The sequence below is a fragment of the Propithecus coquereli genome, unplaced genomic scaffold (assembly GCF_000956105.1).
Source record: "Propithecus coquereli isolate 6110/MARCELLA unplaced genomic scaffold, Pcoq_1.0 Scaffold46, whole genome shotgun sequence".
In the NCBI taxonomy this organism is placed as follows: Eukaryota; Metazoa; Chordata; class Mammalia; order Primates; family Indriidae; genus Propithecus; species Propithecus coquereli.
The window spans coordinates 4997562-5006140 of record NW_012150396.1 but is presented as its reverse complement, the minus strand read 5'-3'; the positions used below and the strand labels follow the sequence as shown (position 1 = coordinate 5006140).

General features: G+C 45.4%; 1 protein-coding gene across 2 annotated transcripts; it reads left to right on the top strand.

Moving 5' to 3' along the window:
* The first annotated feature begins 5715 nt into the window (after nucleotides 1-5715).
* RPL34 (ribosomal protein L34) lies at nucleotides 5716-7900 on the top strand. 2 transcript variants are annotated; one of them, XM_012655131.1, is made up of 4 exons: nucleotides 5716-5744; nucleotides 7226-7299; nucleotides 7391-7490; nucleotides 7766-7900. In XM_012655131.1, the coding sequence occupies exons 2-4, from the start codon at nucleotides 7235-7237 to the stop codon at nucleotides 7871-7873; spliced, it is 273 nt and encodes a 90-aa protein (XP_012510585.1). In that variant the 5' UTR covers nucleotides 5716-5744; nucleotides 7226-7234; the 3' UTR covers nucleotides 7874-7900. The 2 variants fall into 2 exon arrangements, with proteins under 2 accessions (XP_012510585.1, XP_012510584.1); XM_012655130.1 differs by lacking the exon at nucleotides 5716-5744 and adding an exon at nucleotides 5752-5944.
* Nucleotides 7901-8579: the final 679 nt, after the last annotated feature.

The window sequence follows — 8579 nt, the reverse complement described above, 5'->3', positions numbered from 1 at the left end:
GCAGTGTACAGGAATGTCCTAGAATTCAGTCACTCACCACTTGCTCCCTGACTCACCCAGAGCAACTTCCAATCCTGCGAGTTCGATTCATAGTAAGTGCCCTACACAGGTGTACCATTTGTTATGTTTTACACAGTATTTTTGCTGCACTTTTTCTACGTTTAGATACACAAGTACTTACCACGTGTTATAGCTGCCTGCAGTATTTAGCACAGCAACACGCTGTGCAGCTCTGTAGCCTAGAAGCAACAGGCTGTCCCACAGAACCCAGGTGTGAGACAGGCTGGACACTCTAGGTTTGTGTGAGGACACTCGATGATGTTCGCACAACAACAAAATCAGCTCACAGTGCATTTCTCAGAAGCATATCCCAATCATTAAGTTACACACGACTGTAATCGGGCTATTCACAAATAATCTCAGGGTTAGTAAAATGCATTAATCCCTGATGAACTAAAAAGCCTGTGAGACCCAGTGATGGGACAAAATGCAAAAGTTCTATAATGAAAATATCTCCATCTCTTTACTGTATTTCAATGCCTGTAAATGAAGTCTCATCTAGAAATGATGTCAAAATTTTTTATTTGAAGCTCTGCTCCAGTCGAAGGCTCAGGTCTAATTGCTCCCTCTCACCATTCCTTGGCAGACTCCAAACTCTACTCATTCATTCCTTTGAAAAATATTTCTGAGCGCTCACTGTGTGACCAGTACTGCTCTGGGCATTGAAAATATATGTCAAAAGAAAAAAAAAAGCAAAACTCCCTAGACTCATGGAGTATGTGTTCACTGGAGACAGACAACATACAGTGAACATAATAAATAAATATATAGTCTGTTAGAAAATGGTAAATGTGAAAAAAATAGAACCTGGCAGGGGGAACTAGGAGTGCCAATGGAAGGCAGCACTTTAGATGAGATAATTAGAATAGACCTCACTGCAAAAGTGACTTTGAGCAAAGACATAAAGGAAGTGACAGCAAGCCATGCAGAAGGCTGGGGGCACCAGTATTTCAGGCAGAGGAACAGCCAGTGAAACACGGACACCACGATGCCTTTGCACACATTAGGAAAGGCGCCCCATCACCACCCCCAAATATTATTCACTACGTTAGTTTATCTAAATAGGAACTTGTAATTATCATCTTAATAGATATGAGGCAACTCAAACATTCAAGATCCATTCCTGACATGGTAAAAAATATTAAGAAACAGCAATCAATGGCTATTTTCTTAGACATGATTTATTAGGGAAACACTGGATGCACAAAATGCATTATATCCAGGTGTGTGAGGGTGCTTCCGGAAGAGATTAGCATGTGAATCAGCACGCTAAGTGAAGAAGATCACCTTCACCAATGCAGGTGGGCATCACCGGCCTGAATAGAAAAAAAAAAAAAAGGGAAAGAAGAGTGAATTTGCTCCTTGTTTGACCAGGGGCATCTGTCTTCTCCTGCCCTTGGACACCAGTGTTCTGGTTCTTGGAACTTCAGACTTAGACGAGGACTTACACAATTGGCTTAAGTTGTGGTTCTCCAGCTCAAGGATGGCAGATCGTGGGACCTCTGGGCTTCCATAATCACAGAGCCAGTTCCTATGGTAAATACATACATATCTATCCCACCAGTTCTGTTTCTCTGGCAAACCCTAACACACCCCCAGCTGTTCAAGTCATCCCTGATTGAGGCTGCAGTCATTATATAGTTAAAACAAACCATTCCCACTATGCCCTGTGGAAATTCCTGACCCATGGAATCCATGGGCATACTAAAATGGGTATCAACCTGTGCTCCCACCACCCCCAAAAGGGCCGTCTATTTGGGGGAAAAAGTGCATTTAGTTCCACCAACAAGAGAGGGCGCTCTTGAACTAAACCTGGTGAAGCGCCCAAACTCCTGCCTCCTTTGCAATTTCCGAAACTGGAAAATAAAACGTTTCAAAACAGACGGAAAATGACTACTTCTGGAGTACACCTAGAGTTAGAAAGGAAACAAGAAGAAAATGACAGACCTAAGATTATAAAAAGAAAATTAAAAATGAAAATCATATTTTTAAAAAACCTAACCTTTCATGAAAACTAACACACAACACCCCAACCTAACTTAAATAACCTTCAACAGTCATTCGGCAACATGAGAAAATACTGTGAATCAGAAAAATAACCCAGAACACAAACGGACAAGGAACAAAAAGATTAAGGCCGGCGCGGTGGCTCACGCCTGTAATCCTAGCACTTTGGGAGGCCGAGGCGGGAGGATTGTTTGAGCTCAGGAGTTCGAGACCAGCCTGAGCAAGAGCGAGACCCCCGTCTCTACTAAAAATAGAAAGAAATTAATCGGACAACTAAAAATATATACAAAAAACTAGCCGGGCATGGTGGCGCATGCCTGTAGTCCCAGCTACTCGGGAGGCTGAGGCAGAAGGATCGCTTGAGCCCAGGAGTTTGAGGTTGCTGTGAGCTAGGCTGACGCCACGGCACTCACTTTAGCCTGGACAAAGGAGTGAGACTTTGTCTCAAAAAAAAAGAAAAAAAAAAAAAAAGTTTGTCAAATCAGGAGACATTGAAGAAAAAAAATCACCTCAGGGGGAAGAAAAGGACTAAAATATAAGATGTCCAAAGGGGAAGAGATTTTACTTACAATATAATAACTGATATTGGGGAAAGGAATTAAAACAGCCAAGAAAATAAAAATAAAATCAAGAAAGCAGGAAGAAGGGGCAGACACAGAGGCAGATGCCGGTCCCTGAGGAAGAATGAAACAGTGGCGCGGATGCGCTGTGCAAATCTAGAATTGGAAATGAAGCGTGGGTCTCCGCATGCACTGGGCCTTCCAGGAACCCAGGCCAGTGCACAGGGAAGGGTCAACTCCGAGGCACGTCTCAGAAAGAGAAAATCCTCCGGGCATGAGGCAAAAGCGACATGAGAAAAGATACAAGTATACAGGTGACGATTGCAACGAAAACATCACTGGACACCGGAAGTCATTTAACAAGTTAGGAGTTTTGTTTTATCGTTTTTAAGAGCTGCTCCGGGTTCCCCGCGGCAAAAGGGCCGGAGAGCGCCCGCGGGTCTCGAACCGCCCTGACGGTGCAAAGAGGTTTACAAGACGCTGGCGAAGGAACCGCTGAGCTAAAGCCGGCCCGGCGGGGTGGCCCGGGTTACACTGTTTTGACTGGTGAGGAGGACGCGCGTCACGGGCTGTGAGTCAGAGCGCGAGGGGTGCAGAGTGACTCAGCGTCCCCGGCTGTCCCGGCGACCGCAGAGCGCCCGTCTGGGGACACGGCGGTGGCAAGGACGCGGCCGAGCTCTCCTGCAGCGGTGTCCCTGCTGCTTCTCGGCGGCCACGGGGTCCACAGAGGGCCGCCCCTGCAGCGCCCCCGGCAGCCACAGGGGGTCACTGTGATCAATCAGCTTTCAGAGGCGTGGAAGGTGCGAATTGCATTTCAGACCTTTCTCGTGTTGGAACCTCGCTGCTAGCCCAGATGAACCTCTCCATACTGCTGACAAGACTGATCAAGAAAAAATGCAGGCTGGGAGCGGTGGCTCACGCCTGTAATCCTAGCACTGGGAGGCCGAGGCGGGCGGATTGTTTGAGCTCAGGAGTTCGAGACCAGCCTGAGCAAGAGCGAGACCCCGTCTCTACTAAAAATAGAAAGAAATTAATCGGACAACTAAAAATATATACAAAAAACTAGCCGGGCATGGTGGCGCATGCCTGTAGTCCCAGCTACTCGGGAGGCTGAGGCAGAAGGATCGCTTGAGCCCAGGAGTTTGAGGTTGCTGTGAGCTAGGCTGACGCCACAGCACTCTAGCCCGGGCAACAGAGTGAGACTCTGTCTCAAAAAAAAAAGAAAAAGAAAAAGAAAAAATGCAAACACAAATTGAAAGAGAGGAAAAAAAATCACTTTATAAAACTGGGTTAAGTACAGTAAGGGAAAACTAAAGTACAGAGACCACTGTTCTTATCCACTGGGATGGAGGGGGCCATTTCTTATACCTTAAGCGAGGTAAACTATACTACAGGGTGTTAAGGGCTCCCATCTCCTACTGTACTCATCTGGGTAGCAAAGTCTCTCTTGAAATGCAGAGAACATATTCCAAGTAAATACATCCATTAGTTCGTTTATTCAAAAATCACATTTGGTGCTCTGTGCCAGCCTCCATCTCGATGCCTGGCACAGAGACGAAAAGGATTTCAGAGGACAAAAATCAAAGGACTGGAGAGGACGGAAGCAGCTAATGACAAGGTCAGGAGAGAAGCAGCTATTTGAGAGCGAGCAGAGGCCTTCCACCTGGTGTCGTGAAAAAGATGGCAGCCATGCGAGCCTTGATGGAATTAACAGGCCTCACGGTCCAAGACAGGCACCTACACGCCTTCAGTCACTCGCCTGCTTCCTCGGTTTGCTAGTTGGATTGGAAAACCTTGAAGGAAACTTGAGTGGATACTGGGATGCTCTGTGCACATCCTCTCTTCTGGGGCAATGCAGCCAGCTCACCACTGCCTTCCAAACTGGATACTGCCTTTAGCTTCAGGAAACTGCCTTAATTATGATCAGGGGGCAGCAGGCCGAGGACTGGCTGATAGGGGAGCACAAAGGCTGGGCCCTCTACCTTGTTTGGGACAACTATGAGGTGCCATCCTAGAGCTCCCTTTTGAAACACTGAGGCCTCAGTTGCAACAATGTGCTGAGTCACCTGATCCTGTCTTTCTCAACTCGATACAGGTGTATTTTCTAAGAGCGCTCCCCAGTACACCAACACTCCGCTTTCTCTCTCAGTGCCTTTCCAGGGAACCTAATCTCAGATAAAAATTGAAAGGACCTTTTTAGCATTCTCCCTTAGAGCCCAACCAAATTGTTCTTCACTTTTTTAGAGGTCACGAATCCCTTTGACAATACGATGAAAGCTAAGGACTCTTTTCTCAAAAAAAAATACACATAGACACTTAATGTAAAAGTTCACATACCGTTTTAGAGAGGTTGTCCACCCCTCACAACCCCGCCTCCTCTTTACCGCCCAGCCCGGATTTCACCACCCATGAAAAACCTCCAGCAGCTCTTTGCACATAATCACAAGATTAGCCACCATTTACTGAGCGCTTCCTCTCTAAGACCCTGTGCTAAGTGCTTTATCTTCACAGCGCCTTTGATCGTGACACAACACGGCAGGGTCGTTACTAACACCTTCCTTTCAGAGGTTTAACGGCTTGCCCCAAGTAACACAGCTAATAAGTAACAGATACTGGATTAAAACCCCAATGTGTCTGTAAAGCTTGCGCTTTGAATAAATGACCAAAAAAAGAAGATCTTTGAAGGTCACCTAATGGTTAGGTGTCAAGAGTTGGGATTTAAACTCAGGTCTAACCCCAGATCTGCTGCCCTTCACGTTTAACGTGTCGCGTCGCCCTTGAGAAGGAAAGAAATTGATTTTGTCCCATCTCTGCCCTTTGCGGTTCCTTTGTTATCTGCGTTTGTTTCTGCAACGATTACCAAAACATTTTTGTGCTGCCTTGATTTGGAGAACTAGAGCACATCTCCGCCCACGGAGGGGCGGCACCTTGCCGTACAACGCGGCGGCGCCGTGCGTGCCCACCCAAAGAGGGGCGGTGCGTTTAGACTGTCGTACAACATGGCGGCGCTCTCCGCTCGCCGCTGTTTCTGACGCAACTTCCTGTCCTGCGCAGTCATGTTTGACCTTTGAACTCGCAAGTGCTTTCTTTTTCCTCTTCCGGAATCGCTGTCTGCAGGTATGGGAGCTAGTTTTTTTTCCTCTTCTTTAGTCTGTTTACAATCGGCCGCCATCCGAGATGTTGCAGGAGCCGAGAGCTGTTAGAACAGTCCCCTGAGCTAGCGTAGGGGTAAGAGGAGCAAGAGGGAGGCTGGCGGTGAGCACGTTCCCTTCTTTTAGCTTCAGAAACTCCTCGATCCTGGCTGCTCCTCCGAAGCCGTAAGTATCGGAGCTCACCACCCCGGGCTTTGCCGCCTTCGGAATGCAGCGTTTGGAGACAGAAATGAGTTGTGGTTTGGCTGGTTGAGATTAGGAAATCGCCGAACATTTTCACCTTTTACGCCTACGTTTTATCGCCACGCCGGTGGATGTCCTAGGCTTCGGGAGTGCCGGCAGGTTCGGGTGGCGGTTTCACTGTTGGCTTCTGTTTCCAAGGCCCATAGCAAGGAAGAGAAAAACGCGTTTGGGGGAGTTTTCTTTCCATCTTGGTTTTGGAGGCGGCAGATGCGATAGTGGCTTCCTGGGTCAGTCGCACCGGCCTTAACGTGTCCGTTTTGACGTCTGATAGTTCTCAGTGTAATATTAGGAGCTCGTGACAACAATGCAGGCTGTTTCAGGTAACAAAATGCTGTTAGGAAACATTGTTATGAGATGAAGTGGTTACAAGGTTTAGAGTGAAAGATTAGATTGGTTCAGGTCTTGGTTGTGTTTTATGTTACTTTCGGTAGTTCACTTAAAAACGAAGTCGCTTCCCAGTAACGCAGTTGTAAAAAAAAAAAAAAAAAAAACGAAGTCGCTTATGTGCATCTCTCTATATAATCGGTTTGCTAAATAACATCGAGTATTGTTTCCAGTTGATAAGTGGGGGAAAAACTTTGTTTCGAAGACTTTGTTAATTCAAAGACTTTGTTTCAATAACAGAGTTAGTACTAAAAGGTACTTTCTTTGACTCACATGCTGCTTTGGGGCAAGAAAACTCTGATCCTCTACGTGCCAGGCACTGTGTTGGGTTGGAGAGCTTATGTCGTTTAATCCTAAGGACAGCTGCATAAACTAGTCAAAAAATCCCATTTTAAAGATAAGGAAGCTTTTGTGCTGTGTATTCCCAGTAACTGGCCTTCAGAGGATTCAACTTCAGAGCTCACTTCTTGTGTTTTCTTTAAAGCAGTGTTTATCCGAATTTCCTGGCGTTGGCACTTCATGTGGACGCCACCCCGGACAAAACCAGACTGAGTAAAGAATCTGGTAATTGATTTTAAGGCAGTGCCACACTTGGTTACCATCAGGAAAACTAACAATTCGTTGCCTTTTATTGTCAGGCACTTGTAAATACAAGTAGTTGTAAGATGTGGAATCCTTTAAGACACACCTTAATGTAAGGGGTGTTATATATAAAAATGTGTATGTGGATGATGTATGGATTCCATGATACTGTTTTATTTTGAGGTTTGGATTATTTTTACAATGGAAAAAATTGATGTTATTCCGTTCTTAATTTAGGCGCTCAGAATGGTCCAGCGTTTGACATACCGTCGTAGGCTTTCCTACAATACAGCCTCCAACAAAACTAGGCTGTAAGTATTTCTAGAATTTAAAATACATACTGACCTTTGTTCATTCACTCGTGCAAAATGCTGACCTGTTGCCTGTTATCTTACTTCCTAGGTCCCGAACCCCTGGTAATAGAATTGTTTACCTTTACACCAAGAAGGTTGGGAAAGCACCAAAATCTGCATGTGGCGTGTGCCCGGGCAGACTTCGAGGGGTGAGTGTGCCTTTTGCTGTGAGCAACGGAACAAAGCTTGCACTTTCGAGCATTAATCCCTTGATGCAGGAATGGTCACCACTAAGAGGGTTGAGAATCACTAAACATCCATGATCCAGATCTGCCGAGAACAGAGACCCCCCTTTTAAATCTGAGAAATGCAGTGGAATGCCTTTCACAGCCTAGTTTAACGTTTGCGCTCAGCCCCGATCAAAATCTACGAAATTCTGTTTGTTAAAGCATCACAAAATAAACTCTATGTTTTCCTTATGCAGGTTCGTGCTGTGAGACCCAAAGTTCTCATGAGGTTGTCTAAAACAAAAAAACACGTCAGCAGGGCCTATGGTGGTTCCATGTGTGCTAAGTGTGTTCGTGACAGGTAAGTAAAATGGTTAAGTGGGCTTTCTTAAGCAAATGAGTGTGTTTGTGTCTGTTTGGCTGCATACTAATCATTGTTAGAAGATTGGTGAAAAAATAACTCATTTTAAACCAAAGTTGCATGTTATAGAATTTTTCCTTCAAAAAAGTAATTGGTGCTGTGCAAATCAATAAATGATATCCAGATGAATACAGTCGGAATTCGGGGGCATCTTTATGGCTGGATGTAGAAATTATAAGGAACTTGGTTTTGTTGTGGGGGCAGGTTCTCAGCACGCCTCTTCTGTATTGTTTTTTACTGGAGGTTTTAGAAATGTTACAATGTTCTAAGGCAAAGGCAAATAATATCCTTATGTCCTGGACCCTAATGAAGAAATTAAAATAAAGCTATCATAAGTGGCAAAGTGGTTTGTGGGGATGATTTTATGGTTTATTGTGACTGAGAAGAAGAGGGCAGGTACTATTGGCATGAAATCGAAGAGTTATCCCACTTTAAATGTCAGTGCGGGGAGACCGTAGCCTGAAAGGGTCCATCTGTAATCTGTACTTAAGAATTTCATGGGCTCACGCCTGTAATCCCAGCTCTCTGGGAGGCCGAGGCAGGCGGATTGTTTGAGCTCAGGGGTTCGAGACCAGCCTGAGCAAGAGCGAGACCCCATCTCTACTAAAAATAGAAAGAAATTAATTGGAAAAACTAAAAATATATAGAAA

Bases quoted from the DNA above. Each gene is read 5' to 3' on its own strand.
- RPL34 (XM_012655131.1), top strand. From the start codon at position 7,235: ATGGTCCAGCGTTTGACATACCGTCGTAGGCTTTCCTACAATACAGCC. The intron at 7,300-7,390 runs GTAAGTATTTCT...CTTACTTCCTAG, and splicing joins GCCTCCAACAAAACTAGGCT to GTCCCGAACCCCTGGTAATA. The intron at 7,491-7,765 runs GTGAGTGTGCCT...TTCCTTATGCAG, and splicing joins GCCCGGGCAGACTTCGAGGG to GTTCGTGCTGTGAGACCCAA.